Source organism: Anolis carolinensis, chromosome 6 (assembly GCF_035594765.1).
Source record: "Anolis carolinensis isolate JA03-04 chromosome 6, rAnoCar3.1.pri, whole genome shotgun sequence".
In the NCBI taxonomy this organism is placed as follows: Eukaryota; Metazoa; Chordata; class Lepidosauria; order Squamata; family Dactyloidae; genus Anolis; species Anolis carolinensis.
The window spans coordinates 117820084-117841669 of record NC_085846.1 but is presented as its reverse complement, the minus strand read 5'-3'; the positions used below and the strand labels follow the sequence as shown (position 1 = coordinate 117841669).

The window sequence follows — 21586 nt, the reverse complement described above, 5'->3', positions numbered from 1 at the left end:
ATTGAACGGTTGTGTTGTTAAAGGGCAAAGTATGGGACCCTGCGCAGACGGGGAAGCCTTAGCATTGAACGGTTGTGTTGTTAAAGGGCAAAGTATGGGACCCTGCGCAGACGGGGAAGCCTTAGCATTGAACGGTTGTGTTGTTAAAGGGCGACGTATGCAACCCTGCGCAGACGGGGAAGCCTTAGCATTGAACGGTTGTGTTGTTAAAGAGCGAAGTATGGAACCCTGCGTAGATGGTCTGTCAATGGGACTTAAGCAACATTCAGTCATTGAATTCTTGACAGCAGAAGGTGTCACCCCAAAGGAGACTCATTTGAGAATGAAAGCTGTTTATGGGGATTTTGTTGATCTGAGTCCTGTGCGTCGTTGGGCAAGGAAGTTTAAAGATGTTGAGGTGGGAACGTCTGACTTGCATGACAAAGAAAGAGTTGGACATCCTGTGACAGCAGCAACCACCGAGTTTCACAAGCAAAGGGTTCACAGATTGATTCAGGACGATCGTCGTATCACTCGGAGAGAAATTTCAAGCACCATCGGCATTTCACAAGAACATGTGGGTCACATTATGGCTTTGCTTGGCTGTCAAAAGATCTGTGCGCGATGGGTCCTGTGAGACGTCGGTTGCGGAAACAGAGTGTCGACTTCAGAAAACTTGTTCATCGTGGGCAGAAATGCATCCAATGGTCTGGTGATGATGTGGAAAAGCGAATAGTGTACTGATCTTTTGTATATGGATTACTGCTATTTTATAGTTCCTCTTCTACCGCTGTTTTGGGAAATGTCCTCTTTTATTTATTTGTTTGTTTACAGTATTTATATTCCGCCCTTCTTTCTCACTCCGAAGGGGACTCAAGGCGGATCACAATGTACATATGCATGCTAAACATTCAATGCTATTAGACATATGATATATATAGACAGACACAGAGATAATTTAACCTTCTCCAACTTCCGGCTTCATGAGGGTATGCTCGATTCCAGCCACAGGGGGAGCAGCTGTTTCATTATCCACTGTGACACCGAGTCCTTGATGGAGTACTTCCTCATTCTTCCGCACACTGCTGGATGATTTTTATGGTGTTGTAAAATAGTTAAATTAACCTCCCCACATAAATGATACCTAAATTTCCTACTTGATAGATGCAACTATCTTTCAGGTTGCTTATGTCAACCACGAGATCAGGCAATCCCCTACATTATACAATTTCCGTAAGGAACTGAAGACCTGGTGGTGTCGGCAGGTTTTTGAGTAATTACATTGGAATATCGCCGATCTCTGAGACTGAATATATAGCACAAGATTTATCTAGCCTTCAATGATACAATTTAATATATTGGGTTTATGGTTCCCGTCCCCTTGATCAGGTTGTGTAAGTGTTATTTATTGTTATATAATTGCATTGTTTTATCTTGCTTAATAATGTGTTATTATGTTGTTGTGTAATGTATGTGTTGTTTTCATGATTGGAAACTGCCCTGAGTCCCATCTGGGAGATAGGGTGGTATATAAATAAAGTTTTGTTATTATTACTAGCTGTGCTCTCTCCGCTCCCCCAATTCAACATTCTGCCGGCCTGTTTATGTTGGATAAGTGAGATTCTACTGTATATTTATAATCTTATATTATCTGCTTAGAACTGGATTATATGAGGCCCCTTCTACACAGCTGTATAAAATGCACACTGAAGTGGATTCTATGGCAGTGTGGAGTCAAGATAATCCAGTTCAAAGCAGATAATATAAGATTATAAATGGGTTATAGAGCTGTGTGGAAGGGCCTTGAGTCTACACTGCCATATAATCCAGTTCAAATCAGATAATCTGTATTTTATAGGCAGTGTGGAAGAGGCCTAAGTGAGGCCTAACTCTGCCTGTCCCCTGGGCTGAGTGGGTTGCTAGGAGACCAAGTGGGCAGAGCTTAGCCTTCTAACTGGCAGCAATTGGATAAAAACAATTATTCTTCTCCCTCTAATTAGGACTTTATTTTTCTTTTCTTTTTGTTGTATGAACGTAGAGGCATGGATGAGGGGTTGTGCTGCCAAGTTGAGTGTTTCTGGGATGTGTAGTTTTGTTGTTTTGTCCTAGGCCGAAATTTCATTACCCTTTTATATATATACCGAAAATAATACAGTGTCTTATATTATTTTTTGCTCCCAAAGATGTGCTAGGTCTTATTTTCAGGGGATGTCTTATTTTTCCAAGAAGAAGAATTCACATTTACTGTTGAACAAAAAATGAACATTTATTAAATACTGTACAGTAGTTGTTATCACAAACCAACATAACCAAACCAAACAAACTGTGACTCCTGTCAAGAATTTCTTGTTACTACCATTATTTTCATGTACAACTGGTATGTACATTTACCAATCCTGCATGCTCTGGTGTTTGTTTGGCAGGCGCCAGGCATGCTTCCAAACAAAAACTTTGCTAGGTCTTACTTTCGGGGGAGGCCTTATATTTAGCAATTCAGCAAACCCTGTCCTAGGTCTTATTTTTTGGGGATGTCTTATTTTCAGGGAAACAGGGTACTAGCTTTGCCCGGCCACGCGTTGCTGTGGCTTATGGGAATCCTTTGTTGGCCAGGTGGAATAGCAGTGAATAGCCTTGCAGTCTCAAAGCCTGGCCGTTTTCTGGAGTAGCTGGAGCTTTTTGTTGTATGAACGTAGAGGCATGGATGAGGGTGTGTGCTGCCAAATTTAGTGTTTCTGGGATTTGTAGTTTTGTTGTTTTGTCCTAGGCCGAAATTTCATTATCCTTTTATATATATACTAGCTGTGCTTGGCCATGCGTTGCTGTGGCTAGGACTTAATTTTACTTTTCTTTTTGTTGTATGAACGTAGAGGCAGGGATGAGAGGTTGTGCTGTCAATTTTGAAGTTTGTGGGGCGTTTAGTTTAGTTGTTTTGTCCGGTGCTGTGATTCCATTACCCTTTTATATATATATATATAGACTAGCTGTGCCCGGCCACGCGTTGCTGTGGCAAAGTCTGGTGGTATGGGAAATAAAGTATTGAGGAATTGGTGGTAGTTAAGGTCAAGGGTCCCCTGGGCTGAGTGGGTTGCTAGGAGACCAAGTGAGTGGAGCTTAGCCTTCTAACTGGCAGCAATTGGATAAAAACAATTATTCCTCTCCCTCTAATTAGGACTTTATTTTTCTTTTCTTTTTGTTGTATCAACCTAGAGGCATGGATGAGGGGTTGTGCTGTCAATTTTCGAGGTTGTGGGGTGTTTACTTTTGTTGTTTTGTCCACTGCCCTGATGCCATCACTCTTTTATATATATAGATATATAGATTATAACGAGCAGGCTATTTTTGTTTTATTTTAATGGTCGGGTGCTAACTCCGACATGGGCTGGCCTCGAACTCATAGTGATTTATTGCAGCTGGCTACTAACCAGCCTGTGCCACAGCCCAGTTCTATTTTTCCTTTTGTACCTGCTTTTCTTAATAAACTGCTGTCGTTAGTACCACTGGACTCCGGTGTGGTGTTGGGTGAAGAATGTCTCAAGGCTGGAGCGCAACAGAAATCCTTCCACCCCTGATTACCAGAGATGCACAAAGCCGCGGCGTAATTTTAAAAAATTGTTTTATTATCATCATCATCATTATTATCTCAAGATCTTGGATGTCCCCCTCCCCACCCCATATTTTTTTTAAAACGCATTTCTCCAAAAAAAGGGTCGGGTCAAGTACCAAAAAAATACAAAATAAAATACAAAATAAAAACCGGTCGGTCAGTGGAGTCACGGCGAAGGTTTTAGAAATCACAGACAGGAGCCGGGGGGACGGGACGGGACGGGACGGGGGGCGCAAGCGAAACCCACAGACAGAGACATTCCAGACGACCCAACGCACACGACCCATCCATCGAGGAGAAAACACCGGAGGAACTCGTTTTGTTTTCGTTCTCGCTTATTATTATCATCATCATCATTATCATTACGGTTGTTATTCTTAGGATTATTATGATTAGGGTTATGAGTATTTTCATTTATTTTTGCTGTACAAAAAAGACACCGAAGCATGCTATGAAGTCGGGGGGCAACAGGGGTGGGGTGGGGTGGGGGTGGGGGTAGTGGAGGAAATAAAAACCCGGAACAATCGACAAAGAAAGCATTGACAATGCTCGTCTTCTTCTTCTTCCCTTTCTCTCTCTCGCACCTTTCTCTCTTCCTCGGACTCAGGTGAGGTTGTTCTGCAGGCAGTTCCGCTCGCCACCCTCCGTGGGGTCCCCCTTGCCGTTGTCCATCTTGGGGGGCAGGGAGTTCTGGATGTTGAAGGACTCCTCCTCCTTCAGGCAGGACTTCAGCGGGTCCGGAAGCTTGTGGGGGGCTCCGGGGTCGTCCTGGGCGCAAGGAGAGGGGCGCCAAAGAGAAGAGTTAGCACCCAGCACGGCGGGCAGAGAAGCATCCCGTAGGAGACAGAGTCGCACTAGAGGACCCCCAGGACCCCCAGTGCGACCCTGGCAGAAGCTAACCCCATCGGAGGAAATAACGAGAAAATCCATCTAGGCCTCTGTAAGTACTCCTAGGACAGGCATGGGTCAACTTCGGCCCTCCCTCCAGGTGTTTTGGACTTCAACTCCCACAATTCCTAACAGCCGGTTAGTGTTGGGGCTCAGGAAGATGCCGGGCATTTCTCAGAGGACAAGGGGGATAATGGGTTCTCTACTGAGGCGTCTGTGTGTGACCAGGGTGAATTACAGGCTATGGATCGGAGAGAAGTGAACGAAGTCAAACATGAGACAGATAATGTTTTGGATTCCAATGTTCATTCCTTAGCAACAAGGGAAAAGGAAACCAGTGAAAGGCCCATTTCTCTTGGGAATCAGCTTTCAGTTGATGGGGAGTTTTCCTGAGATATCAGATTAGGTCTCAGCAAGGAGGGAGTGAAGAATAGATTAGGAAAAATGGAATGCAAAAATACAGAATGGGGGACAATGCCGGAAGCTTGTGAGGGGCTCCGGGGTCGTCCTGGGCGCAAGGAGAGGGGCGCCAAAGAGAAGAGTTAACATCCAGCACGGCGGGCAGAGAAGCATCCCGTAGGAGACAGAGTCGCACTAGAGGACCCCCAGGACCCCCAGTGCGACCCTGGCAGAAGCTAACCCCATCGGAGGAAATAACGAGAAAATCCATCTAGGCCTCTGTAAGTACTCCTAGGACAGGCATGGGTCAACTTCGGCCCTCCCTCCAGGTGTTTTGGACTTCAACTCCCACAATTCCTAACAGCCGGTTAGTGTTGGGGCTCAGGAAGATGCCGGGCATTTCTCAGAGGACAAGGGGGATAATGGGTTCTCTACTGAGTCGTCTGTGTGTGACCAGGGTGAATTACAGGCTATGGATCGGAGAGAAGTGAACGAAGTCAAACATAAGACAGATAATGTTTTGGATTCCAATTTTCATTCCTTAGCAACAAGGGAAAAGGAAACCAGTGAAAGGCCCATTTCTCTTGGGAATCAGCTTTCAGTTGATGGGGAGTTTTCCTGAGATATCAGATTAGGTCTCAGCAAGGAGGGAGTGAAGAATAGATTAGGAAAAATAGAATGCAAAAATACAGAATGGGGGACAATGCCGGAAGCTTGTGAGGGGCTCCGGGGTCGTCCTGGGCGCAAGGGGGGGAAGGAGCCTCCAGTGGCCTAGGGGATAAAAGCCTTGTGACATTATTATTATTATTATTATTATTATTATTATTATTATTATTATTAAACTTTATTTGTACCCCGCTAGCATCTCCCGAAGGACTCGATGCGGCTTACAAAGGCCAAGGCCTCAACACACAATATAACAATACAAAACAAAAAGCAAATTAAAAACAATTAAAACAGTATAAACAACAAGCAATAAACAATACGCTAAAACACAATAAAACTGGGCTGGGCCAGAGTAATGGGTACAAGATTAAAAGTACTGATGTGACAGGTGATATATAAGGCTTCTAGGGCAAGTGCAGAGTGCGATATGCGATCTTAATTCTAATAAAGTGCTTATGGGACTTGGTATTGGAGATTTCCTATTAATCTGGGAAGGCACATTGGAACAGCCAGGTCTTCAAGTTCTTTCTGAAGACTGCCAATGTAGGGGCCTGTCTGAGATCCTTGGGGAGGGTGTTCCAGAGTCGGGGGGCCACCACGGAGAGGGCCCTGTCTCGGGTTGGGTTGCTGATCTGAAGACTGCCAGGTTCGAATCCCATCCAGGGAGAGCATGGATGAGCTCCCTCTGTCAGCTCCAGCTCCATGCGGGGACATGAGAGAAGCCTCCCACAAGGATGGCAAAAACATCAAAGCATCCGGGCGTCTCCTGGGCAACGTCCTTGCAGACGGCCAATTCTCTCACTCCAGAAGCAACTCCGATTGCTCCTGACACGAAAAAAAAGCAACAGGGGAAAAGGAAACCAGTGAAAGGCCCATTTCTCTTGGGAATCGGCCTTCAGTGGATGGAGAGTTTTCCTGAGATATCAGATTAGGTCTCAGCAATGAGGGAGTGAAGAATAGATTAGAAAAAATGGAATGCAAAGATACAGAATGGGGGCAATGCCTGGCTCGACAGCAGTACGTGTGAAAAAGACCTTGGAGTCCTTGTGAACAACAAGTTGAACATGAGCCTACATTGTGATGCGGCTGCAAAAAAAGCCAATGGGATTTTGGCCTGTATCAATAGGGGAATAGCGTCTAGATCCAGGGAAGTCCTGCTCCCCCTTATTCTATTCTGCCTTGGTCAGACCACACCTGGAATCACACTGTGTCCAATTCTGGGCACCACAGTTGAAGGGAGATGTTGACAAGCTGGAAGGCGTCCAGAGGAGCGACTAAAATGATCAAGGGTCTGGAGAACAATCCCTATGAGGAGCAGCTTAAAGAATTGGGCATGTTTAGCCTGCAGAAGAGAAGGCTGAGAGGAGACCTGATAGCCATGTACAAATATGTGAGAAGGGAGCAAGCTTGTTTTCTGCTGCCCTGGAGACTAAGACACGGAACAATGGCTTCAAACTACAGGAAAGGAGATTCCACCTGAACATCAGGAAGAAATTCCTGACTGTGAAGGCTGTTCGGCAGTGGAACTCTCTGCCTCGGAGTGTGGTGGAGGCTCCTTCTTTGGAGGCTTTTAAGCAGAGGCTGGATGGCCATCTGTCAGGGGTGCTTTGAGTGTGATTTCCTGCTTCTTGGCAGGGGTTGGACTGGATGGCCCATGAGGTCTCTTCCAACTCTACTACTCTATGATTCTAGGGTGAATTACAGGCTTCGGATAGGAGAGAAATGCAAGCAGTGGAAGATGAGACAGAGGATATTTTGGATTCTAATGTTCATTCTTTAGCAACAGGGGAAAAGGAAACCAATGACAGGTCCATTTCTCTTGAGAATCAGCCTTCAGTTGATGGGGAGTTTTCCTGAGATATCAGATTAGGTCTCAGCAAGGAGGGAGTGTAGGATAGATTAATTAGGCATTCAGAGAGACTCTGTGGAAAGTCCTTGAAACCCAGGTGTGTGAGGCATGATCTCATGGTCTCTTGGTCAGGCTTGGGCTTAAATTAGGTGATGTTTACTTGGTGTCTTAGAGCAGACAATGTTGCCAACAGATTCAAGTTCCTGTTTCAGTTCTCAAGTTCAAGTTTCCTGCATTTGCTTATGTAAATGAAAGAGTTTCGCCTTGGGAAAACTTCTTGTTTTCATGCTTATAGAATCATAGAATAGTAGAGTTGGAAGAGACCTCATGGGCCATCTAGTCCAACCTCATTTTGCCAAGAAGCAGGAAATCGCATTCAAAGCACCCCCGACAGATGGCCATCCAGCCTCTGCTTAAAAGCCTCCAAAGAAGGAGCCTGGATTTATGCCTGTGATCTTGACTCCCTTGACTTCATGTACCTTGCCATTTTTGGACTACTACTCTTGTGTATATAGACTATTTTTATTTTGTAGCTCCTTTCCTACTGATCTTTCCCCCTTTGTACCTGCTTTTCCTAATAAACTGTTGTAGTTAGTACTACTGGACTCAGGTGTGGGTGAAAAGGTGCTCAAGGCTAGAGTGCTAGGAATTGTGGGATTTGAAGTCCAAAACACTTGGAGGGCTGAAGTTGCTCCATGCCTGCCCTTTAATGTTGAACTATGACTTCTGGAGACCATGGAAACCCTTGTTGAGTCACACTCTCTCATCCTCCAGGCATAGCAACACACACACCCCAAGCAAACCCTCATAACGGGATCTCCCTTTGTGACGCTCGCTCTGTACGTGCTCTTGCATCCTCAAGCCATGCCACCCCAACCTCCCCCCTCCCTCCAAATAAGTGGAGAAGACAGGCAGCGAAGGCATAGCAGTAGCCCCGCACCCACTCCCCTCCCCCAAGTATCCCCTTCGGGCCAGAGGGGTGTTGGTGGCACGCAGACGGACATATGCCATGGCAGACAAAGCCGGGGCCTCGAGGAGCCCCGATGAGCAATGGACACAGTGGGGAAGGAATGGGGCAGGGAAATGTGGGTCGGGGGCATCGGCAAAGCAGGCTCAGAGCAACAGCAGCAAGCCAGGCGCATCGGGATCCCTCTCTGCAGCAAAGCAGGTGTCAATTGTGTTGTCGAAGGCTTTCATGACCGGGATCACAGGGTTGTTCTATGTCTTTCGGGCTGTCTGGCCATGTTCCAGAAGTATTCTCTCCTGACGTTTTGCCCACATCTATGGCAGGCATCCTCAGAGGCTGTGAGGCATGGATAAACTAGGCAAGGAAGGTAAATATATATCTGTGGAGAGTCCAGGGTGTGACAAGAGTCCTTTTTCAGTTGGAAGCCAGTTAATGTTGCATTTAATCACTCTAATTAGCATTGGAAAGGTTTGTCTCTTGCCTGGGGGGCATCCTTTGTTCAGAGTCATTAGCCATCCCTGGGGCTCCTCTGCCCTCATAGTGTTGTTTCCCATCTACTGATCTGATTTTTGAGTTTTTTAATACTGGTAGCCAGATTTTGTTCATTTTCATGGTTTCCTCTTTTCTGTTGGAGTTGTCCACAAGCTTGAAATGAACAAAATCTGGCTACCAGTATTAAAAAACTCAAAAATCAGAACAGTAGATGGGAAAATAGACAAATGGGATATTCTCAGAGAATCCAAGATAAGATGAGTTTTCTCGGGAAACTAGATTAGGCCTGAGAACGAAAGGAGTGAAAAATAGACAAACGGGATATTCTCAGAGAATCCGAGATAAGATGAGGAGTTTTCTTGGGAAACTAGATTAGGCCTGAGAACGAAAGGAGTAAAAAATAGATAAACGGGATATTCTCAGAGAATCCGAGATAAGATCTTGAAGGCCCAGGGTATTAGACATGATCTCATGGGCACCTGGAGAGTGAGACTCTGTGGATAGTCCTTGAAACCCAGGTGTGCGAGGCATGATCTCATGGTCTCTTGGTCGGGCTTGGGCTTAAATTAAGTGATGTTTACTTGGTGTCTCAGAGCTGACAACGTTGTCAACAGGTTCAGCTTTCAAGTTCATGATTCAGTTATGTGGTCTGGGCTTCAAGCTTCCTAGAGAACACAACGTTGTCACAGGAATCATGAATCAAGTTCATGATTCAAGTATTCTCAGATTTCCTGTTCTGGTTCATGACTTGTTTCCTTTAAGGGTTTACTTTGGCAAAGTTCCTGTTTTCATGTTTATGGATTTATGTTGTGGATTTTGGTTCTCTTGACTTTATGTACTTTGTCATTTTTGGATTACTGCTATTTTGTATTTCTTATTCTACTGACCCTTTTGGAATTCCCTCTTTTCTCTTTTTCCTTGCTTTTTTAAATATACATTTTAGCTAGAACTACTGGACTCTGTTGTGGTGCTGGGTGAAAAGGTGTTTCAATACCAAATAAAACAGTGCCTGATCAATGGGGTGCCAATGGGGTTCCTCTGCCTGGCGCTGCCCGGAGCCTGCTCTGGAGCGGATGGTGTGGGGAGACGGGGGTCAGGGCTGGGGGTCAGATGCAAGGGGAGCGCAAGGCATGCAGAAGGGGAGACGTGAAGAAGACAGAGTTACCTGACAGATAATGTTATCATAGTAAGCCAATGCACGGGCATGAGGGGAGAGATTACACGGGGTGTCACAAAATTTCCTTACATTTGGGTGGGAGCCCTCCGCAATGGTGGACAGCGAGAAGTTGTCGTTGTGCAGCTCAGACGGAGTGCGGTATCTGCCAGCCAAACAGGGAGGGAAGGAAGGAGGAGGAGAAAAAAAAACGAGAGAAGAAAGAGAGAAAGAAGAGTTAAACATAAACATATACACAGCTTCGTCCTTTCAAACCTCTCAGTGCCTCTAATTTATTTATTTACAGCATTTATATTCTGCCCTTCTTTCTCACCCCGAAGCGGATTCAGGGTGGATCACAATGCAAACATACGCGGTAAACATTCAGTGCCGATTATAACAATTACAAGACAGGCAACAGATAGAGGTATATATAGGCTTTCCCATCTTTCGGCATCTTTGGAGGCTGTGCTTGGTTCTGACCACTGGAGGGTGCTGTCGCTCCATCTCCCTGCCAAAGAGCTTTCTTTATTCGTAAACTTCCTTTTTTTCTGAGGCTAAATAAATACCTCATCGCTTTTAATGCAGTTCCTATTTATCTACTCGCATTTGTTTTCGAACTGCTAGGTAGGCCAAAGCTGGGCTAAAGGATCAGGAGCTCACCCTGACCCAGGCTTCGAACTCTCAACCTTTTAGTTTGCAGATTTATTGCAGCTTGGTGATTCACTTGCTGTGCTAAAGCCCGGCCCTGCTTTGAGAAATGGTCAAGTGGGACTGCACCTGGGCATGCACAGAGTGCTTTATGAGAGATGGAGGTTATAAAAATATAATAGTAATAATAATAATAATAATAATAATAATAATAATAATAATAATAATAACTTTATTCTTATACCCCGCCTCCATCTCCACAAAGGGACTCAGGGCTGCTTACATGGGGACAAGCCCAGCAACAATATAGGTTTACATACAATCAGTAATTTAAAAACAATATAAAAGGTAAAGGTTTCCCCTGACGTTAAGTCCAGTCATGTCTGACTCTGGGGGTTGGTGCTCATCTCCATTTCTAAGCCAAAGAGCCGGCATTGTCCTTAGACGCCTCCTAGGTCATGTGGCCATTGGCATGACTGCATGGAGCGCCGTTACCTTCCTGCTGGAGCAGTACCTATTGATCTACTCACATTGGCATGTTTTCGAACTGCTAGGTTGGCAGGAGCTGGAGCTAACAGCGGCCGCTCACAATATAGCAATATAAATATAGGTAGCAAATACAACAATTACTTTAAAACCTGGACATCAGGTGTTTTGGACACCCTTGCCTTAATGGGAACCTTTATGAGGCCACAGTGGTGCAACTGGTTAAACCATTTAACTGTTGAATCTGCTGATCTAAAGGTTGGCAGTTCGAAGCCATGAGTTGGGTGAGCTGTTGGCCCTAGCTCCTGCCAAACTAGCAGAGAAAGGTACTGTGTGGATGGGACCTCAATAATCACATATTTAGAAATATGAATACTGTATTGGATACTTTAAGTAGAGTATACGTTGCTATATATACCACTAGTAGACATGAGAGATTTTACAGGGATTTGGCTATGATCTACTACCGTTTCCATTCAAATCCAGTTTAGATTGATGTTAGTACGACACCATAATCCCCTTCTTTTACAGTCTGGAAAACAGTTGTTACTAAAATTTGTTTATATAGAAGATAATATTATATTACAAATATAGTACTTATATATCTTTCCATTTAGACAGTTTTATTGTGTTTTAGCGTATTGTTTATTGCTTGTTGTTGATACAGTAGAGTCTCACTTATCCAACATAAACGGGCCGGCAGAATGTTGGATAAGCGAATATGTTGGATAATAAAGAGGCATTAAAGAAAAGCCTATTAAACATCAAATTAGGTTATGATTTTACAAATTAAGCACCAAAACATCATGTTTTACAACAAATTTGGCAGAAAAAGTAGTTCAATACGCAGTAATGCTATGTAGTAATTACTGTATTTATGAATTTAGCACCAAAATATCATGATATATTGAAAACATTGACTACAAAAATGCGTTGGATAATCCAGAACGTTGGATAAGTGAGACTCTACTGTACTGTTTTAATTGTTTTTAATTTGCTTTTTGTTTTGTATTGTTATATTGTGTGTTGAGGCCTTGGCCTTTGTAAGCCGCATCGAGTCCTTCGGGAGATGCTAGCGGGGTACAAATAAAGTTTAATAATAATAATAAAAAAATAATAATATACTAGCTTTGCCCGACCACGCGTTGCTGTGGCTTATGGGAATCCTTTGTTGGCCAGGTGGAATAGCAGTGAATAGCCTTGCAGTCTCAAAGCCTGGCTGTTTTCTGGAGTAGCTGGAGCTTTTTGTTGTATGAACGTAGAGGCATGGATGAGGGGTTGTGCTGCCATGTTTAGTGTTTCTGGGATGTGTCGTTTTGTTGTTTTGTCCTAGGCCGAAATTTCATTACCCTTTTATATACAGTAGAGTCTCACTTATCCAACATAAACGGGCCGGCAGAATGTTGGATAAGCGAATATGTTGGATAATAAGGAGGGATTAAGAAAAAGCCTATTAAACATCAAAATAGGTTATGATTTTACAAATTAAGCACCAAAACATCATGTTATACAACAAATTTGACAGAAAAAGTAGTTCATTACACATTAATGCTATGTAGTAATTACTGTATTTACGAATTTAGCACCAGAATATCGTGATATATTGAAAACATTGACTACAGAAATGTGTTGGATAATCCAGAACGTTGGATAAGTGAGACTCTACTGTATATAGACTAGCTTTGCCCGGCCACGTGTTGCTGTGGCTGATGGGAATCCTTTGTTGGCCAGGTGGAATAGCAGCGAATAGCCTTGCAGTCTCAAAACCTGGAATAGCTGGAGCTGTTTGTTGTATGAACGTAGAGGCAGGGATGAGGGGTTGTGCTGCCAAGTTTAGTGTTTCTGGGATGTGTAGTTTTGTTGTTTTGTCCTAGGCCGAAATTTCATTACCCTTTTATATATATACTAGCTGTGCCCGGCCACGCGTTGCTGTGGCAAAGTGGTGGTGGTATTGGTTAAGATTTGTTGTGTAATTTTTATTTGACGTTATTTGTATTTTTTAATTAATTTTATTGTAAGTTATCTTTTTATTTTTTATATTTTATTATTTTCTTGTATAATTTTTAGTTATTTTTTGTTATTATGGTATTTTCTTGTATTATTTTTTTAGTGTTTTTAATTATTTTTTAAATGTTTTTTATTATTTTTTATTGGGTTGCTAGGAGACCAAGTTGGAGGAGCTTAGCCTTCTAACTGGCAGCAATTGGATAAAAGCAATTATTCCTCTCTCTCTAATTAGGACTTTATTTTTCTTTTCTTTTTGTTGTATCAACCTAGAGGCGTGGATGATGGGTTGTGTTGTCAAGTTTCGAGGTTGGGGGGCCTGTAGTTTTGTTGTTTTGTGGGTCGCCGTGATGCCATCACTCTTTTATATATATAGATAGATTATTATATATCATACTTTCCTTTTTATGTTCCACTATACCAGTCATGGGCCAACTTGGGCCCTCCAGGTGTTTTGGACTCCAACTCCCACCATTCCTAACAGCCGGTAGGCTGTTAGGAATGGTGGGAGTTGGAGTCCAAAACACCTGGAGGGCCCAAGTTGGCCCATGACTGGGCTATACTAATGCTTTTACATCAAGATAAATAAATATAATAACACTAATAATAATCTGTACGTTTTGCAAGACGATGCCCATGAATGTATGAGTGTTGAGACCCCTCCCCAGCTTTTACCAAAGGCATCCCTGGGACCCCCAAGATGCAGGCAAAGCAAGTCCTGGAATGCGTCCCCTTCTCCTCCTCCTCCTTCCATGGCGAATGTGGAGACAATGGGCCATCTGCTCCCTCTTGAAGGGGCTCCAGGGACGTGGGAAGAATGGCGAGGGTGGGCTACGGCGGATCTGGGGGGTGGGCTACTGCGCAAGGCTCATTGGCATGCACTGGCCGCTCTCCGGCTTGCGGGAAGAATAGGGAGAGCGTTGGAGTCCGGCTCCAGCTCCCATGACCCCGGGCAGAGGAGGGGTCTCGGGAAGAGAGGCACGGGCCGTTCCCAGGCTTTGGGACCCCCTCCTCGTTCTTCCACAGCCCAAGACCCACGTTGGTGGCAACGACACAGGCAGCGCGTTGGGATGCAAAGGGAGACACCAGGATGGACTCCTATTGTGGTGCCCATTGTAGGATTCAATGGGCTTTGCCTACATGTGGGAATCGATTCAATGGATCTACTTTAGGAGTCAGGCCAGATGTCCTTCTTGTTGGAAAAATGTCATCCTGTATTGCCTATAGAATCATAGAATAGTAGAGTTGGAAGAGACCTCATGGGCCATCCAGTCCAACCCCATTCTGCCAAGAAGCAGGAAATCGCATTGAGTCTCCATGGTTAGATAGGAAGCTTGGAAAAGAGTTAGGGACACCTTCCCCAGTTCCATGCATGCTTTGCTTAGGCTTCACTATTGTTTCCTCCTTCCTGACCTGTTTAGGTCAACCCCATCCTTTGATGCTTTAGAAATGTGATCTCTCCTAGGGCTTTGACGTAACTTCCCCAATTGGGCCTTTGGAATGTTTATGGCCCTAGAGAAGAAGAAGCCCAAGAGGCTTGGTCGCCATTCCTGCTTTGTTCCAGAGAGGACACACCTTTGTCCCTCAACCAGCCATGATGTAGCTATCTAGGCCTTTGTTATTTTGATCCATCTATGTGTATTAGAACAGGATTAGATTGGATAGTTAGCTCCAAACCTTTTCTATCCATCAATGGATTTCTTTTTACCTCAATAAATGTTTTTAAACTTTAAAGCTAACTTTGCATCCCTTTGCCTTCCTGATGACAAAGAGGCCTTCCGAAACTCACACTGCGCGTAAGTCTCACCGCTGCAATTTTTTACTCTGCTATTTTAATGGGAATTTACCGGGCCCGGGCTGTGGCACAGGCTGGAGAGCAAGGCTGGGGAACAAGCCAGCTGCAACCAGCTGCAATGAATCACTCTGACCAGGAGGTCATGAGTTCAAGGCCCGCTCGGAGCCTATGTTTGTCTTGTCTTTGTTCTATGTTAAAAGGCATTGAATGTTTGCCTGATTTGTGTAATGTGATCCGCCCTGAGTCCCCTTCGGGGTGAGAAAAAAGGGCGGAATATAAATGCTGTAAATAAATAAATAATAAATAAAGAGGGTAATTAGAGCTTAGCGGCTCGTCAATTCCCAACACTTCTTAGCACTATTTGAAATGTGAAATCCTTGGTTCACCGAAATCAGGTGAAGTCCAAAACACCTGGAGGGTCGAAGTTTGCCCATGCCTGCTATAAGCTATGCAAAAGGAATCCCACATGAATAGTGGATGATGGATCAGATCCAGGATTTGACGTGAATGAACCCTCCAAGCAGTAGAGCATGTTTTCCAGGAAAGGGTTTGAGAGCTTTGAAGCTCAAGACCATTCCACACAGCCATGTGATCCAAAATATCAAGGTAGATAATCCACAATATCTGCCTTTGAACCGGGGGCGCTTCCAGGCAGAGCCAAAATGTGGGTTTTACAGCCGGGACAAAAAAACCCTGGACATTGAGAACCGATCCCCATACAGACCTGTAGGTCCCAGGATGTATTCAGGGCTCTTCCACACAGCCATATAACCCAAAATATCAACATAGATATTTATGTAGAAACCAACATAAAGAATCCCGTATTTTCTGAGCGCAAAGACACGCAGCGATGCGGATATCCGGGATATTCGCACACAACTTACATTTATAATCCAGGAACAGAAAATATAGCGTAGAAACCAACATAAAGAATCCCATATTTTCTGATCACAAAGACATGCAGCGATGCAGATATCAGGGATATTCAGAATCGGGATATTCGTGCACCTTTAAATCTCATGCTTTTTGTCCATTGGTGCGGATAGCAATGTCCCTCTTGCAACGACAATGTTTTTGTCGTTCCATAAACTTTCACCCTGTTTTTATGATATGAGGAACTGACATTTATAACCCAGGAACAGAAAATATAGTATAGAAACCAACATAAAGAATCCCTTATTTTCTGAGTGGAGGGACACGCAGCGATGCGGATATCTGGGATATTCGCACACAACTTACATTTATAATCCAGGAACAGAAAATATAGTGTAGAAACCAACATAAAGAATCCCATATTTTCTGATCACAAAGACATGCAGCGATGCAGATATCAGGGATATTCAGAATCGGGATATTCGGGCACCTTTAAAACTCGCCCTGTGGTGCGAAACATCGTGGGATTTCCCCTGTCACTGTCTGTGATGTCTCATGGGCCATGTAGTCCTGTTCCTAGTACTATTGTGGCAGATGAAGAGGAAAACTTGGGTTTCCCACCGTTTCAGCCAGATTTGGAGCCCTTGCACCTGCAAGATGTTTGCCCACAAGAAGTCAGCCAAACAAGCCTTGAGCAGAAATCTCCCCCATTTTCTCGCCGGGATGATTATAATCGAGATAGAGGCGCTAGGGAGGCGAATCGCAGAAGCGCCAGGATTGCTGCCAGACAATTAGCTGATTAAGCCTGTTTCCCTTGGGAAATCTTAAGGAGTCATGCATCTGGACACAGTATGGGTTTCGTTTCTTGTTCCCCAGGGAAAGTGTTCCTTGGCGGGAAAACAAGATCCTATATAGGTGTTTACCCGCAAAGAAATCCTTGCGGAGTCAATTCGTCACCTTGTGGAGTGAGATCGTGTGTGGACTACGCTACTCCAGTCCCTTGCCTCCAGGATCAAGTTCCAAGCCTTGTTTCATGGACCTTGTTCTAGCATCAAGCTTCCTTGTTTCCACGGACCTTGCTCTTGCTTCTTGCCTCTTGTTGCCACGTATCAAGCCTTGTTTGCCAAGAATCTAGTTTGCTTCCAGCCTTGTTTGTCAAGCTCCATTGGACTAAAGGACCCTGTCATTTCCCCACACTTTGCTTGGCAAAGTGTGTGTTTCGGTTATTGGATTATAACTTTGGACTTTAATATCACATATTGGACATTATTTTCCTGGACTATATTTGACCTTTCCTGAAAGGTCTACTTCTGAACTATATTCTACACTTGTTTTTATTGACTTTATATATTACCTTAATAAAGATATTAGATAGATTCTGGTCTCTGCGCATGGTTATTGGTGTTCCGCAGCCTGGGTCCTGACACCGTCTAGCCACACCCTCCCCATTTTGAACCAGGAACTCATGGGATAAAAGGATAAAATATCCGGGATATTCAGAATCGGGATATCCGTACACCTTTGAATCTTTCGTTTTTGGTGTGAAACATCACGGGATTTCCCCTGTCACCGTCTAGCCACACCCTCCCCATTTTGAACCAGGAACTCATGGAATAAAAGGATAAAATATTCGTGATATTCAGAATCGGGATATCCGCACACCTTTGAATCTCGCGTTTTTTGTCCTTTGGTGCGAAACATCACGGGATTTCCCCTGTCGCCGTTTAGCCACTCCCCATTTTGAACCAGGAACTCATGGGATAAAAGGATAAAATATTCGTGATATTCAGAATCGGGATATCCTCACACTTTTAAATCTTGCGTTTTTTTGTCCTTTGGTGCGGAAACATCACGGGATTTCCCCTATCGCCGTCTAGCCACACCCCATTTTGAACCAGGAACTCATGGGATAAAAGGATAAAATATCCGGGATATTCAGAATCGGGATATCCGCACACCTTTGAATCTCGCGTTTTTTGTCCTTTGGTGAGAAACATCACGGGATTCGAAACATCACGGGATTTCCCTGATGTCATCTAGCCAATCCCCAACTCCTACCATTCTTTAGGTACATGGATGACATACTCATCAAAAAGAAATGGATCAACTTGGGTCTTCCTTCCAGGTGTTTTGGACTCCAACTCCCACCATTCCTGACAGCCTCAGGCCCTTTCCTTTTCCCCCTCCGCCGCTTAAGCGGCGGAGGGGGAAAAGGAAGGGGCCTGAGGCTGTCAGGAATGGTGGGAGTTGGAGTCCAAAACACCTGGAAGGAGAGCCAAAGTTGGCCCATGCGCCTGGGACGCCACAATAGGAATGCAGCTTTGCTTCTCTGCATATCCGTGCCTTGGTCTCCCAGGATAATAATGACCGATGGCACTCTTTCGACGAGGCAAAACATTCATTAGCGGCTCATTAGGGAGTTGGCCTGCCCAGGCGCCGGGTTCCAAAGAGAGCTTTTCCTTGCCTTCAGCAGCAGGCAATCGGAGTTTACGAGTTTACGTGGTGATCCCTGCACATGAATGCTCTATGGGGTCATCCGGGGTCAGCAGACCGGCTGAGGCTCGTTTTTTTTTGAGCCCCTTCCGCATCCCATTCTATCTCTCTGCCATCCCCTCGCATGTCTTTTCGACAACCGAAGCCTAGCCTTCTCTGTTGTGGTCATTTTAATGGAAATCACAACCTTCTACAAACCTTCTATACTCATTATTTGTTATGTATATAATTCAGATTGTTTACTATATTGGTACATGTGTGACCTTTTAAATACGTTTCTCACTATCCCAGTTTTGGGAGAAAATGCCAGGTATCTAGCAATGGCTTCCATGTGTTGTTCAAGGTTTTCATGGCCAGGATCGCTGGGTTGCTGTGAATTTTCCGGGCTGTTCCAGAAGCATTCTCTCCTGATGTTTCGCCCACCTCTATGGCAGGCATCCTCAGAGGTTGTGAGGTTTGAGGGAAACTGGGCAAGTGAGGTTTATATATCTAGAGAATGATGCCCAGGGTGGGAGAAAGTACTGTTGTCCTGGCTGTTCCAGAAGCATTCTCTCCTGACGTTTCACCCACATCTGTGGCAGGCATCCTCAGAGGTTGTGAGGTTTGATGGAAACTGGGCAAGTGGGGTTTGTATATCTGGGGAATGATGCCCAGGGTGGGAGAAAGAACTCTTGCCTGGGCTGTTCCAGAAGCATTCTCTCCTGACGTTTCACCCACATCTGTGGCAGGCATCCTCAGAGGTTGTGAGGTTTGATGGAAACTGGGCAAGTGGGGTTTGTATATCTGGGGAATGATGCCCAGGGTGGGAGAAAGAACTCTTGCCTGGGCTGTTCCAGAAGCATTCTCTCCTGACGTTTCACCCACATCTATGACAAGCATCCTCAGAGGTTGTGAAGTATATTGGAAACTAGAAAAGTAGGGTTTATATATCTGTGGAATAATGTCCAGGGTGGGAGAAAGAACTCGTCTGTTGGAGGCAAGTGTGAATGTTGCAATTGTCCATCTTGATTAGCATTGAATAGCCTTGCAGCTTCAAAGCCTGGCTGCTCCCTGCCTAGGGGAATCCTTTGTTGGAAGGTGTTCGCTGGCCCTGATTGTTTCCAGTCTGAAAGTCTCCTGTTTTCTTTGTTTACTGTCCTGATTTTGGAGTCTGTTAACGCTAGAAGCCAGATTTTGTTCATTTTCATTGGTTTCTCCTTTCTGTCAAAATTATCCACCTGTTTCTTGTGGATTTCAGTGGCTTCTCTGTGTAGTCTGACATGGTGGTTGTGAGAGTGGTCCAGCATTTCTGTCTTCTCAAATAATATTCAGTGTCCCGGTTGGTTCATCAAGTGCTCTGCTATGGATGACATCTCTGGTTGAGTTAGGAGGACAGGGGAATTTAAGACGGGAAACAATCAGGGCCAGCTAACACCTCCCAACAGAGGATTCCCCCCAGGCAGAAAGCAGACAGGATTTGAAGCTGCCAGTTCATTTGCAAAATTCACACTTGCCTCCAACTGAGAAGAGTTGGCTGTTAAGAGTGAAAAGGATTTCCCCAGGCAGGAAGCAGCCAGCTTTTGAACCTGCAAGGCTATTCAGTGCTAATCAATCTGGTCAGCTAACACCTCCCAGCAGAGGATTCCCCAACAGGCAGAAAGCAGCCAGGCTTTGAAGCTGCCAGTCCATTTGCAAAATTCACACTTGCCTCCAACGGAGAAGAGTTGGCTGTTAGAGTGGAAAGGAGTCCCCCCAGGCAGGAAGCAGCCAGCCTTTGAACCTGCAAGGCTATTCAGTGCTAATCAATCTGGTCAGCTAACACCTCCCAGCAGAGGATTCCCCAACAGGCAGGAAGCAGCCAGGCTCTGAAGCTGCCAGTCCATTTGCAAAATTCACACTTGCCTCCAACAGAGAAGAGTTGGCTGTTAGAGTGAACAGCCGGGCTGTGGCGCAGGCTGTTGAGCAACCAGCTGCAATAAATCACTTTGACCAAGAGGTCATGAGTTCGAGGCCAGCTCGGAGCCCCACGTTTGTCTTGTCTTTGTTCTATGTGAAAAGGCATTGAATGTTTGCCTTATATGTGTAATGTGATCCATCCTGAGTCCCCTTCGGAGTGAGAAGGGCGGAATAAATAAAAAAAAAATAAAAGGATTCCCCCAGGCAGGAAGCAGCCAGGCTTTGGAGCTGCAAGTCCATTAAAAATGCTAATTGAGGTGGCCAGTTGCAACATTCACACTTGCCTCAAGCAAACAAGAGTTCTTTCTCCCACCCTGGATATATAAACCCAACAGACCTCACAACCTCTGGGGATGCCTGCCATAGATGTGGGCAAAACATCAGGAGAGAATGCTTCCGGGACATGGCCACAAAGCCCGGAAAACACACAGCAACTCAATAGCTGCCATGTCGAGATGGGCAACAGATCTCTTCCAGGTTTTAATCCAAACTTAACCAAAGCTCCCCGAGATATTGCATTGATTTGGAGACACAGAGTCCATCCTATTGGATTCCCGGGACTCCCGAGAGGGATTTTCCTTGCCTCCAGCTGCAATCAGAGTATTGAGATTGTGTTCCCCCCACATACGTGCTCTTGGGGTCATTTGGGGCCAGCAGGCCGGCAGTGGGGGAGACTGAGCCCGTTCTGGCCTTTAGCGGAAAGGGTTTGGAAACATATTCACGGTCTCTGTGCCATTCCTGCACAAGTCCGTTTGCTGATGTAAACACAGAATTATAGTATCACTAGCTGTGCCCGGCCACGCGTTGCTGTGGCGAAGTCTGGTGGTATGGGAAATAAAGTCTTGAGGAATTGGTGGTAGTGAAGGTAAAGGGTCCCCTGGGCTGAGTGGGTTGCTAGGAGACCAAGTGAGTGGAGCTTAGCCTTCTAACTGGCAGCAATTGGATAAAAACAATGATTTCTCTCCCTCTAATTAGGACTTTATTTTTCTTTTCTTTTTGTTGTATCAACCTAGAGGCATGGATGAGGGGTTGTGCTGTCAATTTTCGAGGTTGTGGGGTGTTTACTTTTGTTGTTTTGTCCGCTGCCGTGACGCCATCACTCTTTTATATATACAGACTAGCTGTGCCCGGCCACGCGTTGCTGTGGCAAAGTGGTGGTGGTATTGGTTAAAAACTGTTGTGTAATTTTTATTTGATGTTATTGTTATTTTTTAATTAATTTTATTGTAAGTTATCTTTTTATTTATTATATTTTATTATTTTATGTATTATTTTTAGTTATTTTCTGTTATTATAGTATTTTATTGTATCAATTTTTTATTGTTTTTTATTGGGTTGCTAGGAGACCAAGT

General features: G+C 44.7%; 1 protein-coding gene across 4 annotated transcripts in view; it reads right to left on the bottom strand.

Moving 5' to 3' along the window:
* Positions 1 to 3575: 3575 nt before the first annotated feature.
* Positions 3576 to 21586, bottom strand: part of cspg5 (chondroitin sulfate proteoglycan 5) — a 35720-nt gene continuing 17709 nt past the window's right edge. The window contains exons 4-5 of one of the 4 annotated variants that reach the window (XM_062958113.1): positions 10010 to 10163; positions 3576 to 4351 (exon numbers count right to left, since the gene is read on the bottom strand). In XM_062958113.1, coding sequence (XP_062814183.1) covers positions 4187 to 4351; positions 10010 to 10163 — 319 coding nt within the window. In that variant the 3' untranslated portion in view covers positions 3576 to 4186. The other 3 variants (XM_062958115.1, XM_062958114.1, XM_062958116.1) reach the window with 3 other exon arrangements.